This window comes from Drosophila novamexicana, unplaced genomic scaffold (assembly GCF_003285875.2).
Source record: "Drosophila novamexicana strain 15010-1031.04,08,12 unplaced genomic scaffold, DnovRS2.1 tig00000008-arrow-pilon, whole genome shotgun sequence".
Classification (NCBI taxonomy): Eukaryota; Metazoa; Arthropoda; class Insecta; order Diptera; family Drosophilidae; genus Drosophila; species Drosophila novamexicana.
In genome coordinates, this window is record NW_020824765.1 from 5473163 (window position 1) to 5493564 (window position 20402).

The window sequence follows — 20402 nt, forward strand, 5'->3', positions numbered from 1 at the left end:
TTGTTGTTGTTGTTGTTGTCGCAAAAGAACAGAGATAAAGCTAAATTTTGCTCGACAAGTCTTTTGGAATTGCAATTATTCAAATATACAACTTACTTATGCTAAAAATCTAAAAACAATTTATTTGGCCAATATATAAAATTGAAAAAATAATTGCCTAAGCTAAACGCGTGTGTATTTATATGTGTATATGTATATGTGTGTGTGTGTGTGTGTGCAATTTTTAATAAACAATCCAACACACGATTCACTTAAAGCTACAACAGGAAACATAAGTATAACAAACAAATGCAATAAATAAAAAACAATCTAAAAACGATATGCATTAAAAATACAACTATCCAAATTCTTAAACGCGACCCAGGTGTGCGTGTGTGTGGGTGTGTGTGTGTGTATTTACTTATTCTTCTCTTTTCTTATCTATCATTTTTTTTGGATAATTTACGGATTGACAGCTGCAGCGCTGGGCGCCACCTGGGCGTTCTGCCGCCTCAAATCGGATCTGGTGGCCGCCGTGATGGCCGTGCCCACGATCAGCATCAGGGCCATGGCCACGTTGGCGGGCACATCCCCGTACGAGTAGAAGAGCTCCGAGTAGAAGAGCGTAAAGCAAATGCCGAACGTTTGCGCCGAGGCGTTCAGCAGGCCGGACGAGGTGCCCTCCGGCTCGGGGAACGTTAGCTCGGCGCCAAATTCAAAGCCCACCGGCAAATAGCCAGTCATAAAAAAGCTGCACCGGAACGTTACGGTTAAGAGCTGTAATTGTTAACTATATGGCCAGCCAGGCAGGACTTACCCCAGCAGCGAGGCTGTCAGATAAACCACCGCAATGTGTCCGGTGTCCAGCGTGAACGTGAATATCCACATGCCCACCATGGAAAGGGCATAGACCGCCAGCGTTGTCTCCCTGCAACAGCGAAACGAGTAGAGTAGAGTAGTTGGCATGGTCGGTGTGAATACGGTACTTCGATATTTTTGTTATACCATAAACCTAACTTCGAATCGGATTATCTAGACATAGACTAATCGGGACTGAACATGGATCGTACTATAGCTAAAACTAGAAAGTAGGCTTTGCCTTAAGGGTTTGCAGCGATATGATATAATTATCCGATCCGGCAAAGTTTCAAGACCATAGACAGATCTTGAATATATATACTTAATCGGAGATGTCTAACTTCTAAGCGGAACCTAAATGAAAGAAGTTAATTTATGTGGAGAAACGAAGCAACTATCCATAAAAATGCCAATAATTAGCTGATTACGATAAAGAGAACTATGTAGGAGACTCAAAATTTAAATATAGAGTATATTCAAGTCTTGAATACTTTTTTGCTGTGCCCGCTGCCTTGGGTATATAGAGAGTGCTTGAAAAGATTCCTAACTTCTTGTGGCAACAAGTTGTGTGTGTGGCGCACGCGGCGTATGCGTAATGAGATTAATTGCTTTGGACTTACTTGAATTTGTGCGTCTTGTCTAGGACTATGCCAGAGACAACGGAGCCCAGCATGCCAGCCAGCACAATGCTCAGACCAATGCGACCTGTGTCGACCTCATGACCTGGATAATACTTGAGCACCACCTGCGGCGGGAGAAGGAGAAAGAGAACAAACCAAAGTTAGTCAAGGTTAGTTTTGTGCGTTCGTGTTAGGCGATGGCCACTGTACCGGATTGAGCAGCGTGGAGATGGCATAGAATACGCCCACATTGATGCCATAGGAGAGCAGCAAGAATATGAAATTGCGATTGGTCATCAGATTCTTCAGCGATTGCAGGAAGCTGACCTGCTCCTCGACCATGCCCTCCAGGCGCTGTGACTCCTCCTGTGCCGCAGACGGCGGCGTCGGCGGCCGATCCTGGAAGACTGCAAAAAGCCAAAGCCAATTGATTTAATGGCAAAGAGTTGCTGCTGCCAGCGCTTACATATGGCCATCAGGACGAGCAGTATGCTGGTCAGCCCGGCCACCAGGTAGAACATCATCTGCAGATCGCTGCCCACCTGGTTGATGTCCTCGGAGTTCGGCACCAGCATCGGCGGCAGCACAAAGCCAACGGCCACGCCCAGCTGTAAGAGTGCATTTTTAAACGTTTTTATTTGTTGTTTATTTTTCTTTGGCAAACTTGGTTCAAAACAAAGCATCCGTTTCCGCAGCAGCAGCAACAGAAATATCCTTCGTCTCGTTTTATTTATGCTCGCTTGATTTATGTGTCCTGCCACATGCCACAAGGATTTCACAGTTGCTGCTGCTGCATTTTTGTTTTCGTCAATGTTTGCGCGGCCATTTCAGGCCAAATAAAATTTCAGGACTAAAAAAAAAAGGAAAATTCCTGCCGGCCAGCTGCTGCGGCAAAACTTGTCTCATGTTATTTTTCGCTAGTTTTTCAGTTGTGGCACACTTTTTTATGTTCCGTGTTTCTGCATTCTTGTTTTTTTGTATACCCTGTACTTTTAACAGTCAGCAGAAAAAGCAGTGCATTTAACAATAAAAGGCGAGTCGATCAATTATCTAGGGTATGTTCAAGTTGAAATCACGCTCCTTACCTTTCTTCTCTCTGCCCTTCTACACAAAAGAATTTCCGCTTGAGCACTTTATTTCAGATATATATTCAATAGGAAGAAGTATCCAAGGGTATCAACAAGTCGTGCAACTACCAAAGTAGTTAGAAAAGCATTCAATAGCTAACATAGGGTATATACTATTCGAGCAACGATCCCAAAACCTTATAACAGGTAAAGCCAAGTAGATTTTACAGGGTATTTACTAGTCCATCATCCGCTTTAACTGCGTTCTTTGCCTTTTTCTATTTATGGGCAATATTATTTGCCCCATAAATCGGTTTTAGCGAATGGCGGAAAATAACTTTTGACGTCGAATTGTAAAGTCCATTAAAATTGAGTGCGTTTTCAAATTGAATTTTTTTCCATAGTTTTTTTTCCACATGGTTGACAGTCGTGAATTTATAAATGCTGCTCTTTGTTTATATAAATTGCATTGCGTACAGAGTAAAGTCAATTCGTATAGATTTAATTTTAAATAGTTAAAGAATGCATTTAAAATAAGCTTTAAACGGATTAAAAGCTTTTGCACGCAGTTTTCATTGTCGATTAATCAAGAATATTCATCCCTCAATGAGCTTTTAGTAATGCTGCTTTTTGTTTAAATAAATTTGCTTTGCGTACAAAGTAAAGTCAATTTGTATAGGCTGAATTCTTAATAGTTAAATGAAGCATGCTTTAAAAATAAGCTTACAATGGCTTTAAAGCTTTTTATATGATATGCAAACAGCTTTCATTGTCGAGTAATCAAGAATGTTCATCCCTCAATGATGTTTTATTATCAATTTGTATAGACTGAATTCTTAATAGTTAAATGAAGCATGCTTTAAAAATAAGCTTTAATGGCTTAAAAGCTTTTATTTATGCAGCTTTTAGCAATCAAGAATATTCATCCCTCAATGAGCTTTTATCGGCGGATTTTTAAATTTCTTTAAACATACTTAAAGCACAATCTTGAAGCTTAAAGCTCATCTAACTGTAAGCTCTTAAAGCTCTTTGCTGTGCGGCAATTGTCTTGAGTTTATGTTAAAGCGATTGCTTTGTGAGAAACTTAATATTGTTTGCCAATTGGCATTAAAATTATGCTAAAACCGACTAAAAATAGCTTTGGCCTTTGGTATCTTGTTTTCCTATTTGGTTTTTTTTGCAATGCAAATGCTCTCGATTTCCCGGGAATTGTCAATGCAACAATCTGCATAAATTAAATCAAAAGCAGCATTCGAATAAGCTCGTGAGCTTGAGACCGTTTTGCCTGGGAGGGTTCGGGCGGGGAAAAGTTTAGTAATGCACACTAGAAAAGCCTCACAGCTATGGGACTACCAATACAAAAACAAACACAAGCACGGGATGCACACGCTGGGCAGAGAAGGAGGCGCAGGATTTGGAGGAGCAACCTAGCAGCAGGGCGAGGCATTCATTTCCTGGCGTGTTTACATGTGCGTATGAGCAGGGCTTGTTGTGGCTTAGTTGAGTGTGTCCGACTGGCAGATGCTCTGCAAAAATCTTCAAGAGAAATCCCCAATTGTTTATGCTTTAAATCTTACAAGTTACGGGATATGCTCATAAAAAGGAGCTTGGTCGAAATAGTCTCGATAGAGAAACTTATATTAGCATATAGCCTTGAAAGATGCCTTTATCTATCTGTTTTCCAAGGTGTACAGGGTATAAAAATGGAAAAAAGTCTAGAATAACGAAAGCATGTTTGTTCAGCACTTTGGCAACAGCCACAGCTTAAACCCGTGTGCTCAAAGCTTGTTTCTTCACCAAATCTGCTTGTCAGGATTCTGTGGAAATGGGGCTGTGCCTGTGGCATTGGCTGCGCGGCTGCTTGGTGCGTTTTGTCCTTGCCAGATAAGGCGGCAAGCTCTAAAAAGTGGGCGGGCATCGGGCGTCGGGCGGGGCTTCAATGTCAAGCGTCGAGCGAGTGCCGCCCGCTACTTAGTTTTTGCTTTAGATTCTCTTTCTAAACCAAAGGTATTAGGGTATTCTAATTTTGACACAAGTTGTGTTACGCACAAAAGGTGGCAACTCCGACTTTATTCAGCATGTAAATTTAACAGCCAACTCGCTAAAGCCTTTTCTGTCTCTTTCTGTCTCTTTTGTGTGACTGTCAATGATAATTAACCTTTCCAATTTTGATCTCTTCGCATATTTCGGCTGCAGGCTGCGGCCACAGAGCGAGCTCTGTAAATGCTAAGACTGAGGGGAGGGGGGTAAATTCATATAACTACTGCGTTCACGCTATTGGTCGTAATGCCTGCGATCCCGTTACCGCAGTCTTGTACTCAGCAGAAAGCGCTTACGCGAGAAGAGAACATTGTCAATGTTGTGAGCGCAGGAGTCTTAAAAGTTGCGTGCTCTTTTTTTATGTATTTGTATTAGTGCGAATGCCGGCCTAGCGTAGGCGCGAGCCTAATTAGGAGTTTTAGTCTGTGCGCGTCTGTCCTGTGGATCGGTTGCTTCCTCTGCGCGTGTGTATTAAATCGCTTTGTTTGTTTTTTTTTTTAAGTTTAATTTTCTAAATGGTTTTAAATGTGTTCAGATCGTGATGCTTGTGCTTGCAACGTGTCATTAGTTTGTCTTCTATTTGTTGGAATATACATATGTAAAAGTCGTTTTGTTTGTGGCGCGAAATTTTTCTAATAAGAGCAAATTGGCGCGCAAAACTATCCAGAGAGAGAGAGAGAAAGAGAGAGTGAAAGACAGAGTGACAACGAGAGAGTCTTATAAAGCTTTTCTTAAAGGCAACTATTCAGAGAGAGAAGAGAGTGAGGTGAAATACAGACAGCTTGAGAACGAGCGAGTCCAATGAAGCTCTCTAAGTAAAACTGTGGTGTTGTATAAGTCTATGTATATATTTCCTAACGATCTCTTATACACTTCATGGTAAACCTTCCTTTTAAAGGTCCCTTTTACTTTAATGACGAGCAGAAAAAAGGGTTTTCTGTATTAAAATATAGCGTATACTTGTTCTCCGTTAAGGGTATTTAATCTTCGGTGTCATTTAGCTTACTGTATTTTCTTGTAGTTTTTTCTTCTGCCCGCAGCCATTGAGCCCTTTTGGGCCACAAGTTCGACTTGTTCGACTGTTGCCTAGCAACGCTTTAAAGCCAACATTTGCATTTGGCTTTCTCCATTGAGCAGGCACTTGACCTCAGCCAATGCAGCACGGGCCTGCCCTGCAGGTGGGCCATGCACATTGACGTTGACGTTCACTGTTCGACGGCACTGTATAGTTACACACACACACTAACACACTTACACACTCTTATACACATAGAATGAGAGGCATGCCTCATATTGTGACATGCACATCCCATTGAGACTTCCTGCCGAGGCGAGCCTGGCGAAAAACAAGCGGAAATTATAAGCCTTTTCAGCGGCGCTCGAGCGTATGGCAAATATGACGGCACACACGCACACACACACGCACACACGCATACACATTACATATGTGTCAGACCGTGTCATTCGCATGACTATTTCAATGTTTGCGCTGCATATTTGCACGTACAGCAGGTGAGTTGCCCTCATTTTGTCTCAGTTGCAACACGTTGCGCGTAATGTACATTATCTGCTCGTAAATCATTATTAAGGGTAGTCCCGCACACACGCACACACACTCACACTTGCTAGATTTTTGTACTCTAATCACAGAGCAAGCAAACTAATTGTTTTGCTTTGTTTGGCGTCCATAAGCTGCCTGTTACTTAACAGAATGTCAAAGGTCAACTGGGTAAATATGTGTCAATAATGTAATGGCTTACAAGTTGCCAAACAAAGTGCAAGCTAACAATGAGCGCCAGAGCTAAGTTTCTGTAGTTGGTCTAAGGAAAGTTTCAAATTTTGAGGCTAAGCCAACGGGAAAAATAAGACTCAAATGCCAAAAGTTATAAGTGTCTAGCTGAAGTAGCTTTAAGGAAACATCTTGTGCAACAGAATTGTTCTGAAGGGACGCAGCGAAACACATGCAGATCGATATTTATCGATGACAAAACTTTAAGAAGCTATTGGAAAAATTGTCTATCGATGAAAAGCTTAAGAAAACTTTTGGAAAGCTACTTGTTTTGACTAGGTAGACTAGAAGAAATAACGTCGCGTTTAATAAACAAAGGTAAAAATACAAAAATTGCTTGATTTGAGCCGGCGACCTTCCGCTTGTTGGTTCGACGCTCAGACGCATACACAGGCTCATGACGAAGAGCTTGAACAAAATAAGAAGCTATTGGTAAACTACTGGGAGTCCCTTCAAAATACCAAAAGAAATTACCCGGCGTCGCGCGGCTCCAAGTAATTGTGTTCAATATGCAAGTGGTTCCGTCCATGCATTCGCCCCAAATCAATTAAATCTAAGGAAATATGTTAATTATTGTTAAAATCTATACATTTTCATTCATTTCTTCCAAGCCTATGTCATATTAAAGCAAATTTGGTGCAGAATTTGAGTCGGCGACCTCTAACTTGCTAGTTCGACGCTCAGGCAAATGGAATAATTTAATAATTGTTGCCTCATATAGAGCCTGCGTTTACCTTAGAATAGTGAACTTGAAAATGTTCGTTTTACAAGAAAAGTGTTTCAGGAAAAAGTAAAATACTTAAAACTTAAATTACTTTTTGTTGCTAACTTTTCTTAGTTTCCCGTAAAAGTTTTCACGGCACCGCAAAATGTTTCATTAATTACTGTTGCAACTTTGCGGCTTCAATAATTGATGCAATTATGGAATATGTGGCAAAGCTTGTGTGTTGACAGTAAATACCTTTTGGCATAATAGATATTCAGTACTTTAGCATTTTGGCATTTTGGCCACATGATAATTGCATTATGGCCCCAAAAACCGAACACGTGGCAACCGCAATTGATTGCGATTCTAGCGGCCAGCTGCAGGTGCCTAAGCTTGACCTCAACTGTGGTCAGTTGCTGTGCGGCTCTGCCGGAAAGTTGCTGCAACTTGACCCCGAAGTGACATTGCTGCCACACTCGCCACACTTGCCACACACGACACTTGAGGCAGGTCGATTCGTTTGTTTTCACAGTCGAATAAATTGAAAATGTGCACAAAGAGTTCTTTTGGCTTTCCACTTTCTTCCTCGCTCCCACCTATATTTGCATTAGTGTCCGATGCACTGAGATGTGCAATCAGTTTGCTTCGTTTCGCCTAACTTATTCCTGCTGGTTGCTCTAGCTGCTTCTCTATATACCCTGTATCTGTTTGAAACGGGCATTTTGGTTTGGCTAGCAGCACAAGCACTTCTGACAATCTGACAAATCTCGTTTGTCTGTTATAGTGTATAGCTTACAGCATCTTCCCTCTAACCTTACCAAAATGGCATAAACTAATTAAAGAGAAATACTTTTCATTCAAACACATTTACGCTTTATCTGCGAGCACTTAAAAGTTCATAACGATCGCAGAATTAAAGTCGAAAGTTATTCAAGAATCAAAAATCCATATGCTATGCTACGCATCTGGCGGCGTACAGGGTATATTTAAGTCAACCACACTCGCTCTATATTTTTTTCTGTGCATCCCTTGGCAATTTGGTGATTGCACGCGTCGTGTAACAGAAAGTACAGGGGGCGGTGGGGGGGTCGGGGGGTCAGCAAGTAGTCACTTTCGCTGGCCGGAAATGTGTAAAAAGAAAGTAGATAGAAATGAGAACGCACGAATGTCATTTTGGCGTGTCAGCTTAGCATTTGGCATCAATCTGGCCAAAATGTTGCTGCTGTGCAGCCCTTTTCTTGTTCATGCAAATTTAAGCCCACTTTTAGACCCACCCCCCCTTGCTAGTACCCCCCAGCACACAACTGGGCTTGAACAACTGGGCGTATGCGTAATTTAATCTTTAAGGCAAAGCAGCTAAAGCTGCTCGCTTACCTGATTCCCAAAGACGCCAACGCTGGTGGCGGATGACACCTGATCGGGTCCGAACCAGACGGCAGCCAAACGCGCGGGTAGCGACAATATGCACACCTGTTCGCATGAATACAGCTCGTGATATTTTAATTAGCTGAAAGTGTTTGCTGGTCTATTTACCTGGGCAAGCGCCACAATTGACTGTCCTATGAAGCTGACATAGAAGAGCGACGGATCCACCGAAAATACCTTTATCCAGGCGCCTATGCAGGTGCCCACAATGCCAACGAGTGCCGTTATGCGCAGACCCTGATCAAAACCAAAATGCCAAACCATTAAAATAAAATCAAGAATTATTTACCTGCGCACCACTCACCACTTTGTCGAGGAACCAGCTGCCCGGAAATATGAGCGGTATATACAATATCATATAAATCATGGACGTCCAGTCCACCCACTTGTCACTGATGCCATAATAGCTGCATTGGCGAAACATAAAAATGCCAAATAAATATACTTTGCGACGGCCGACAGGTGAGCAGAGCACCATGCACCTGGCTGGGTGTAGACTTTGCAACTTTTAATTAAATAAAACCAGCTTTAAACTAAGCCCCCTTTTTGAGTTAAGCGCACGCAAAATCGCATTTGAGGCAACTGCTCGAAAATCCTGCACCACCCAGCACCATCCTGCACCACTCCAAGGACTCCAAGCACTTACCGTGTTATTATATTGTTGATGATGGTGTATTGTATCCATTGCATGGCATTCGAGGCTGAATAGAATACAAAGAGTATGAGCACCGCCCAGCGACGCGCATAGACTTTGTAACCTGAAAGAAAAGCAAATAAGTAAGCAGATACATTTATATATGTATCTATATAGAGTATGCATAGTTAGCAGCCACTCGAGCTGAGCCTCTGCATATAATATACATAGTATATACGATTAACTGGATTAGTTGCTTAGTTCCTTATAGAATCAACTGTCGTAAAGTATCCTTTTATATACAACAGGTATATGCTACCTGTTAGTTCGCAAAGGTTGACAGCGCCAGCAGGTGTCTAAAGGTTTTATTACCCTTCCTGAGAGTATTTTAACTTTGTAACGCTTTAATTTAACAAAAGTCTGCCGAAATAGATTGTTTTATACTACAGATCGATATTTTAGTTATTCGTAAGCATTCTCAATATTTAAATCTTGTATTCATTAGTTTAAAACAGGCATTTGGTTTGCATTGTACATTGCTAGTTTGAAGGCAATTGGGCTTTTCTATTTATACAATTTGCCATTATAACTATTATGCCAATCGAAAACGTTGGAACTAAAACGACAATAGTGCACATACCCTGCATAACAAACTCAAAAGGGTATGTAACAGAGGGGTGGAGGGTATGCATTAAATGCCATATCCAACTTTAAGAGAACACGATCGACTTATGAATTGCTTAATTAGTATAAGTTATATATTTAACAGATATATCTTCGTACTATATAAGAGCTTGTAATGCTAGAATTTTAAATCTTAATCTTCAATCTTAAACTTCCTAAAAATGTGCATTTACTGCAAGTCAAAAAAGAATCAAAAGCCTTTACAGCATGTAAATATTATAAAATATTATAAAGAGACTAATTTATTAAGCAAGATTTTCATAAATAATGATCTACGCTGTAATGCATTAGCTGCTTATAGGGCATCAGATAGTCGTTCATTGGCTCTTTACCATTTTTAGTTGTTTGGCATTGAAAGTGCAAGAAAAAGAAACGCTTTTGATGTTTTTTATTTATAGTTGACAACACACACACACACATGCACATGGCCATACATAATACATACATACACAAACACACTTGCACACACACACATACATGTTCGCATGCACACATATTAGATGCGTTGCACGCAAATCAGAGAATGCAAACAAAGCGATTGCATACCTTGAGGTGCAGTTAAGTCAAAATGGCCGCTTTGTATGCATGTGTGTGTGTGTGTATAAAGTGTTTTGCATATAAATGTTTAGCTACACACACACACACACACACATCTGTTGAGCGTCGTAAATGGCCCAAAAGATTTGTGTGGTAGCCGTGACAGGAATTGCATTGCATGTTAACCAAGCAGATAACATCCGAATAGATAATTACGCTTACGTGAGCTCTATAAACGCCTTTCTAAACTTTCAGAGGGTATTATAACATTTTCTCGAGCTGTGGAGTGTGGCAATTCTTGATCTGTGTCGATAGCCGAGTCCGTAAAGCCTTGTCAGGGCGTTCCTCTCTCTCTCTCTCTCTTTCCGCCTGTCTGCTTCAGTCTGTCTACACTTTGTAGCCAAGGAGCGAGCTCTGTAAATGCTACGACTGTGGGGAGGGGGGTAAACTCATATAGCTACTGCGTTCACGCTATTGGCCGGAACGCTTTCGATCCCGTTAGCTTAGTCGTGTACTCAGCAGAGAGTGCTAACGCGCGAAGAGAGCATTGTCAATGATGTGAGCGCAGTTTTAAAAGTTGCATACTCTTTGTTGCATTTGTATTAGTGCAAGAGCCGGCTCGGCGTAGGCGCGCACATAATGAGGAGTTTTAGTCTGTGCGCGTCAGTCCTGGCGATCGGTTATTTATTCTGTGCGTGTGTATAAAATCGCTTTGTTACAAAATAAAATCAACTTAGGTTTAAATTAACGAATACTTTGGTTATTTGTCTGCGTTCGCAAAGTGTTATTTATCTTGTTTATCTAATTGAATGTGCATAAAACAACATCAATGCAATTTTGGTTAATTTTAGTGCTGAGCTGTTTCACTCAACGGGAAAAATGGCGCGCATTTGCACATAATGCAGAGAGCGAGAGAGAGACAGCAAAAGAGAGCGAGAGCGATAGAAAAGAAGAGCGTGCTGTCTTAAATAAGGGAGTTGGTTAAAGCTTTCTTGAGCGGGTAAGTGTAATTACTTATATATATTCACAGCTATAAAAGTTTTACGAGAAAACTTTGCATAGATTCGACTAATTACTGCAGGCTTGTAAAGGCCAGGGTATTCAATCTTCGGCGTGCCGAAGCTAACTCTCTTTTTTCATTCAGTTTAAAACTAACCTTCAGCTGGCGCATTGGCCAATTTGTTGTTTTCTTTGCTCTCCTTGTCCTTGGGCGTGATCATGTCCGTTGACTTGCTGCTGGCTATATATGAATCGGCGCTCTCGACGGCGCCGCTGGCGCTGTGCTTCAGATCCATTAGGATATATATATATATATATCAATATATATTTGTGTATATAAATTGGCTTCTGATTTTGGGCGGTTGTTTTGTGTGGCCTTGGCTCGCTGATAGTTCGGTGGTCTCGTTGAATATCTACTGTACTTTAATTGGGCAGTTTGTTTGGTTGATAAAATTCTTTGTAATTGCTGAATAATTGAATAAACAGAAGAAGACCAGAATCTTAGTCAAGTGTATTAAACGTAAAGCCTACAAGTAGGCAATAATCATATTACAGCATTTTTATATGCCGCAGCTTTGCGCTGGGAAATTGTTGAAACTCTTTAGCAGCAACACACACACACACACACACACACACACACACACACACATACACACATTTATATGCCCCAAAATACGCTCATATGTGTGCTACACGTTTGCGGCGAACCTAACAACTGGCATAAACATTTCTTGTAGCCCGCACAAAACCAACTTAATGCGAATTCACATTCCCATTACTCCACCAGCCCCCCCCCCCCCCCCCCCCCCCCTCTGCATCGTCTGGCACACCTGGCTGCTGTTTTTTACTAACCAGACATAATATTATTGCTTGGTTTTATATGCCCTGTTTTTGTGCAGCTTAAATTTAAAAAAGACAAAGCTTTTAACAACTAAGAGTTGCATTTTTCTCTTAAATATAACACAAAGTTGCTATTTAAGGATTTTAAGAAAGAATATATTTATTTAAATGCCTCCTGGAAAATATCCTTTTAATTTTAAGTTGATTTTACTTAATACAGGGCATCTCGCAGTCGAGCACAATGAACCTAAAGCTCTTATAATTTGTACTGTTGCGCTTTAATGTATGGTCACACTCTTTTTGCCATTAGACAAATAGCTTTTGCATACGAAATCAATTGAAACAAGTCTGTCTTATACGGCAGTGCAGCCGACTAGCAGATACACTATACGATTCTAGCTGCCTTGCATACATCATTACATACATTAATACAAAAACATATAACCAATTTCTGCACACTGTGCGTAGCGGCTGCGCTTCTTCTTCTATTTAGCTATATTTATACTGCGTGCAATGCATTCTTGGGAAATTTTTCGATACTATTCTTGGCGTATACAATGCGAAATTTAGTTTTGGGAAATTTGTCGATATTGCCTTGGGACATTTTTCTTGTTCTTGATTTTCGCTTTGTCTTATACTGTTGGTAATGCATTCCTGGGGAAATATTCTATTTTATTGTTCTTTACTTTGTCTGATGATAAGGGAAATTTATTGTTGGGAAATCTTTGATACCTAATTTGGTACTAAAATGTGAGTATATACCAAAAAACGAGATTAAGTACCCAAAAAGTGAAATATTCTTAAGCGTTGCAGACTGTAGGGAAATTCCATATCGATCCAGATATCGATCGATATATATCTGTTACAAACATTTACACAAAACCAATATGCCTTTATTGCACACTTGCAACGGGTTCGGGTTGTAGAAATGATTAAGCGCGATTACATTTGTAATTGATTCATTAGGCTATTAAAGGGCCATTCAGTTGCATTCGCTTTTAAATTCACATTTATTCAAATAGCATTCATTGTGGCTTTTGTGCTTTGACATTGAATTTGCGAGCAACATAAACGAACCCATTGAATCAAATCAGCGCCTGGGAGATTTGACTGCGGATTTGCGAAATGCGATTGCAATGCAATTAGCTAGGGGGGGGGGGGGGGGGGCGGTGTGGGGGGTGTCTTTTGGTAGGGGTTGCACGTGTCCACTTGTTGCACCCGAAAAGCCAATCAAAATTTCAGCTTGACTAGCTCGAGCAATGGATTTGCCTAGGATGATTTGATAGCATTTTTTTCGATGCATTATTTGGCACACACACACACACACACGCACACACACACAGAGAATGTTGGCTTGAATTTTAATGGAACTGCATTTGGAGGGAACTTTTTGTATGGCTTTGGCACAGTTTTGCCAAAGTTTTCCCCGCCCATAATTAAATCTATGGCCGTGCGCGTGCCACACTGAAAACCCGCTGCAGGCCCTAATTGATTTAACTTTGTTAACGACGGCACTTAAATTAATTTGCCTGCACGACAACATCAACAACAACAACAATTCGAGTGGCATGCTTCGCGTTTTTATACCCTGCAACACTTAAAAGCGTGTAAAAAAGAAAGGGTACAATCAAGTGCGGTAAGTGCAGGCAACAAGACAAGGGAAGGCATTTCGGAACCTATAAGTTACTCTTACAGATAAGAGATATATTATAAATATAAATACATTCGTTCCAAATGTATCTTTCGCTTCTGTCTGTTCAAATAAGTCTCGGATAATATAAGATGGGCTATAGACTTATTATATGGAATATATATTTCATATATTCAGTTTTAGTTTTTTCTCGAAAACTAACGATGAAAATTATCTGCCTAGTTTCTTTTAAAGGTAATATTTTACTTTTGAAATGCCTTTTTCCATAAATACATAATCCTTTAATGATTCAAAATCTATATAAAAAAAAACAGGCAAGTTCTTTTTGAAAAAAATTTGTCAAAAGAATGTGAGCAGGTACATTTATTTGAGAAAGAGTTGCCTTTAATGATTCTGTTCGCATTTACAGGGTATACGCGCGTCGCGCACTCTTACCTAGCGCAGTCTTAGTTATTTTGATAATTTGTTTTTTTTTTATTTTTGCTCGGCCTGCGTAAATTGCCTTTAATGAGGTTTGGGCGATTGCAGAATGTTTGTTATGTGCATGTCATTTGGGGTTCTAATGCGATTGTGATTTGTTTTCGAGCAGCTCTAATGGGCCCTACGGAGCGAGATTTTCCCGAAGCTACGCCAACTTTTGGCTAAGCTCTGTGTAAACTGATTGGAAATATTGTTTTGGCTGATTGTAAAGCGTTGTGAGGGCGAGAGACCAGCTGAGAGGTGGAACCAAACATGATAAAAACACGAAAATAAACAGAGCCAGATACAGAAACAGAAACAGAAACAACAAGAAGAAGAGGAAGAACAAGCATGCGATGAGTGGAACGCGCGATAACAGCGAGACGAAGAACTAAAATACCTTCTCATGGTCTTACAACAGCAACAAAAATTGTATAAAAAAAAAACGAAAAGAGTATAAAACAAATGTACACACGATCAGCTATATGCGACTGGAGTGCAGCCATGCGGGGGAGTTCTTTTTATTATGATTACCCATGCAAAGTTGAATTTAGAGAAAAACGCGCACGTACTATTCGAAATAGATATGTTTAGTATATAAATAATCAACAGAGAGACTGTGTAAAAACTTAAGGTAGGTTAAACCACGCGTCTGCCGATTCAATCGAACGTGCGAAAACTTTGATAATATATATATATATATTGTATATATTGTATGTATGAGTCGGAATCGGGGGAGACGGCAACGTTTTGAGAGCGCGAACGCGGGCCAACTGAAACTGAAACTAAATCCGAAAAAGTCGCTCAGCGCTTGTCATAAAGTTGATTTTGCAAAATGTTATTGTTGTTGTTGTTCTTCTTCGTGTTGTTGTTATTATTGTAAACAGCTGATTCTTCGAGCAGACATACTAACTACACACAACGCACACTCGCACAGTCGCTCGCACACACACTCGCACACACACTCGCACACTTGCTGTTACAGTGCGCGTGACAAGGTAAACAACTAATTATTAATTAAACATGTTACTGCGTTTTTTTTTTTAAAATTATTTGTATAAACATTATGGTTGATTGTTTAAAAATTTAAATGGCTCGTTGTAAACAATATAAACAAATTATTTCTGAGGCTCAGCTCAGCAATTGCAGCACGTGCATAATTAATTCAACTTTAAAAAAAAGATTTTAAAGCTTCAAGTGATACGTAAGAGAACTCAAGTCCCAAAGTTCCATATTTACACGTACTTACTTCCAAGCAATTTATGCTTACTCTAAAAAAAACAAGAAATCAATTTTATGTTATATCTTTAAATGCAGTTGCACATGAAACGCAAGCTTTAAGGCCCCACCTGAGCTTTAATGTAAATAAATAAATGAATTGGTTTGCATTCAAAGCTTAAAGCTCGTAATTAGTATAACAGTATATGTTGAAGCTTTTAAGCTTTAAGTGCACTTAATTGGCAGCACTTAATGCAATAAATCTCTCTCCCACAAAAACCTTTTAAGCTTTAAGTGCAATTAATTGCATGTGCTCAATGCAATTAATCTTGTCAGCTTCATTTTCAATGCAAATATGTATTGTTCTTAAGCTCGTGCGCATACTTTTCGCACGCACTGTGCCAGCATTGCGTTGTCCACTTATATATCATATATGTAGATTAACTGTAGTAGCGACCCTCAATGCGGGACGTATTCCCGTTATTGTCTGCCGCTGCAAGTGCGCATACAGTGAGGCCAGCCTGGTGCGAATCCAGTCTAAACTAAATGGCAGCACGTTGCACTTAGGCAGCGCCCACTGTAGAACACATTCGTCGATTCATGCGCCCATCTAATTGCAGCTGTAAAACATTTTTAACTCATTTGCTTTGTTTTTGCCTCTCGTATACCTTGCATTATCGCACTTTCTTTAGCCGCAAATTCGTCAGACTGCAAACACGTGTCGCTGCCAGGCCACGAACCCTTTCACAGCTCCCCCTCTCCCCCACTCTCTCCCTATCTCCCTCTCGCTGCCGCTCCATAATTTATTTGATTTGTTTTTCTGTTGTTTATTGAATAATTTGACTGTGGCAACTTCCTCGACTCGACTCGACTCGTTGCCGCACAGCCAGACAATGTCCAAATCCGAAAACCCAATCCGAAATCCAGCTGCTTTTTATGTCCAAGTGGTTGGGGGTCATTATTCGATTAAGGCAAATTATTATTTTTTATTATTTATAATGCAAATCATACTCTGTCGGGCAGCAGGGCAAGGGGGAGGGCGGGGGGCACCCACTTTCATTTGGCCGTGTGTACGACACTCATCTCCCACCCTCCCCCGCCCCCTCGCTGACCCTCGTCCTGTTTATCTACTCATGAGCCAAAAGCTAATCAACGTGTACTTTGTATGTAGGCTGACCCACGCGAAATTTCTCGCACGATTCTCTGGCGAAAGATAATGAAATCGGGCGGCGACAGCTGATAAAGCCATACAATTGTATAGCTCCCCTCTGTTTCTACTTAGTCATTATTGGGCCATTATAGATATTATTAGCATGTATTATATATTGTTAGGCAACTCGTTCAGTAGCCAGGCAAGCGTGAATCCCCCCCATCTAAAATAGTCACGTTTTGTTTAAGTATATAGAGACTTTACATACACTTCCCGTATGTGATTCGATTGGAGACTTCTCGTTAATTTGACTCAATAATTATATGTCTATTAAAAGATACCTGACTCAACCTGTCTGGTAAGTCCCATAACTAATCCAAACTATTTCAAGGTACTTGCCATGCAAATCGTTTACAGCTATTTATATAAGTTGCGACAAGTTAATCCCACACACAGATATAATAATATATATGTATGTATATCAGGTTGTTCTGGCAAGTCAGACCTCGGCATTGAAAAGGGCCTTGTTAAGTTAAAGTCAACGTCAAGGCTGTTGTGAAGTGTGAAGAGAGTTTTTCTAGACCAATCCACAATTTTGCCTAGTTAATATGGAATACCATACTTTAAAACTATCTTATACGCAAAGCTTATCAAAATCGAAACGTATTCAAAAATAATTTCAAATATCATCTAAATATTGAAAGACTGCATGCAATAATATTTTTATTATTTACAATGTAGTTCAAAAAAGAGGTATAATATTTACTAAAAAAATGACATGAAACTTTTATAATTTCAAAACTTGACAAATTTTTAAGGCAGAATCTAATTCAACGAAAAATCATTCTAATAATATTAATGATATTAATAATGACAATAGTGAAAGTAATAAAAATAACAATCATTATAATACTAATAATAAGAATAATTGTTATAGTTATAATACTATTGTTAATGATAACGAATTTATAATTTAAATATTAGTATTAGCATCTTCTTCACCAGCAATATTCTTCTTCTTCTTATTAATTTATCGTCGATGAATTCTCATCTCAGTAATGAACAGCTAATAATTGGGTGACAGCTACTTGAGAGCTATATCTATGCCAACTCATCAAACTATATATTGCTGCTAATACAAAGTAACTATATTGTTGATATCACAATTCAGATAGTGAGCATATATATATATATATATATATTTTAAGCGTTAGGGCCTCTTCTGCAGGTGTTTCATGGTTGAGATTGCGGCCGCAGCTGAGTATGCCTAATGGTCTCTAAGTGTGTGTGTGTGTGTGTGTGTGTGTGTGTGTGTTTGTGTGTGTGGCATCAACTGGTAATCATTTTAATGTTTACAAAAAGAGCCCCCCCCACAGCCGCGACTGCCCCCGCAGCTGGCATACAGCCACTCATTAGGCGAGCGGGGAGCACAAAGCGGGCCTCCTGATTGCCACATTTCTCATGCACTTGCCACTTGCCGCTTGCCACTTTCCGCTGGCCAAGGGTCGAGTGCTGCAGCGCTTTGTTCTCGATTTCAATCTCACATGAATTCCAAATGCAATTTGTCGCTGCGTCGAGCCCGCCAGCCAATTGGACTTGGATGCGGATGTGGATTAGCCAGCGCCCAATTAGCCGCGACTTGCCAGTGGCCAGTTGCCAGTTGCCAGCGGCCTTTAAGGCTTCAGCTGCAGCTGTTGGCCTTAAACTGTTGCTCAAATATTAATGCCAACAATTTGTTCAAATGGCCTTTTTTCCCATTTAGCCTCAGCCGGAGTATTACATTAAGCCGGGCATTTAATCAAAACGTGTGAATCGACCGCCTCAAGCGCGTCCTCCTCGGTGCAAAAGTTAAGTGGATATTTCTTTCATCAAATGCAAGGCCACAGAAATAAAAACACAACATTATGAGCGTCTGTATTTATATAAATAAATATCATTAGAAATTAAGGTGTTTGCTTTACAATACTCTGCACACACAAGATGGGCAAAGTGTTGCTTGATTTGGCGGCAATAAATAGACTTAAATTAAGGAAAAATATGCTTTTTACAAGAAATTGCACGCTTGAAGCAAGTACAAGCAATATATTCTTTATGTTAAGCCTATATATCTTTTATAGATATGCCTCTATATCTATCTGAGTCTTATTTTGAGAAATTTGGGGTATTACAAAGAAGTTCTTGAGCGAAGAATATGTCGGTTTTTATCTGGGATAAATAAGGCATTTGAGAGTTCTTCATAGAAAAGTTCTGTCATGTTAAGCCTACATATCTTGTATAGATATCTATATCTAAATCGTATTTTGCGAAAACTTTGGCTATAACAAAGAAGTTTTTCAGCTTAAAATAAGTCCTAATCTAGGAACTTAGGGATCTATAACATGTTCTTCACACAAGAAATAGTTTTTATCTTGCATAAATAAGGATTTAAAGAGTTCCTCAAAGGAAGTTCTGGGAAGCCTACATATCTTGCATAGAGGCATATATCTGAGTCTTATTCCGAGGAACTTGGAGGATTACAAAGACGAAAGAAACTTAAGGATCTATTAAATGTTCTACACACAAGAAAATATTTATATCTGGGATAAATAAGGCATAAAAGAGTTCTTCAAAGGAAAGTTCTATCATGTTAAGCCTACATATCTTGTATAGAGATCTATATCTAAATCGTACTTTGCGAAAACTTTGGCTATTACAAAGAAGTTTTTCAGCCTTAAATAAGTCCTAATCTAGGAACTTAGGGATCTATAACATGTTCTTCATACAAAAAATGGTTTTTATCTTGCATTAAAGAGTTATTCAAAGGTTGTTCTGGGCAGCACAGGATCATACAGGATCAAAGAGTGTCTTGTCTATCGACTTGAATACAGGGTATCTGTCGAATAGATAAGTTCTACTATGCAACTTGTTTGAGTCGTCTCGTTAATGGCACTCGGGAGCTGTTGCTGGCGGCGGCGGCTGTGTAATTCCGATTGCGATTACCGCGGCACGCATTTGTCGCGGGACACTTAAGCCGCAGCAAATCGCGTAATTATGGGCGAGACGTCCTCCTAAGTACCACATCATTTCCGCAACATTTATTTATTAATTAAAAAATTTGTGTGCAGGCGCTTTATCTGGGCTCTCAGGCTTTCGCTGGGAATTAAGCCAGATTAATTGCCATACATTTCATTTAATTTGTGCAAAGTTTTTTCTTCTCGTAGCACACACTTTTGCGCGCCGCAATTCTCTGATTCTCTGATTCTCTAATTCTCAGTTTCTCCAATTATCAGGCAAGTTTCGACACAGCAGGCGTCGCCGCAGAGTTTGTCCTTTTTATACCCTGAACCCATTAAAAATGGGAATAAGGGTATATTGTATTTGTGAGAAAGCCAAATGTATGTAACAGGCAGAAGGAAGCAACTCCCACCCCATAAAGTATATATATTCTTGATCAGCATAAATAGCTGAGTCGATCTAGCCATGTCCGTCTGTCTGTCCGTCCGTCCGTCCGTATGTATGAACGCAAGGATCTCAGAACCTATAAGAGCTAGAGACTTGAAATTTTAGTTGTAGATGCCCCTAGCTCCCGCGCAGATCGAGTTTGTTTCCGATAATCGATAACTTACTCCGTTTCCAAGCAATCGATAAAAATCCATATCGTTATAATGTTTTTTGGGCAATTTTGGTATATAGACATGGATCAAAATTTACCGCCCCCATATCTCGGCCAAATCTCATCCGATTTTCACGAAGTTTGGATTTTTCTT

General features: G+C 40.0%; 1 protein-coding gene across 3 annotated transcripts; it reads right to left on the reverse strand.

Moving 5' to 3' along the window:
- Positions 1–168: 168 nt before the first annotated feature.
- LOC115762480 (feline leukemia virus subgroup C receptor-related protein 2) lies at positions 169–15040 on the reverse strand. 3 transcript variants are annotated; one of them, XM_030704727.1, is made up of 11 exons: positions 14861–15040; positions 11496–11804; positions 9131–9242; positions 8789–8891; positions 8593–8721; positions 8434–8529; positions 1924–2065; positions 1668–1864; positions 1458–1582; positions 797–907; positions 169–730 (listed from the first exon to the last, which is right to left on the reverse strand). In XM_030704727.1, exons 2-11 carry the CDS (start codon positions 11632–11634, stop codon positions 442–444), a joined length of 1443 nt encoding a protein of 480 aa, XP_030560587.1. In that variant the 5' UTR covers positions 11635–11804; positions 14861–15040; the 3' UTR covers positions 169–441. The 3 variants fall into 3 exon arrangements, with proteins under 3 accessions (XP_030560587.1, XP_030560570.1, XP_030560580.1); XM_030704710.1 differs by having other exon boundaries at positions 14823–15040; XM_030704720.1 differs by having other exon boundaries at positions 14764–15040.
- Positions 15041–20402: the final 5362 nt, after the last annotated feature.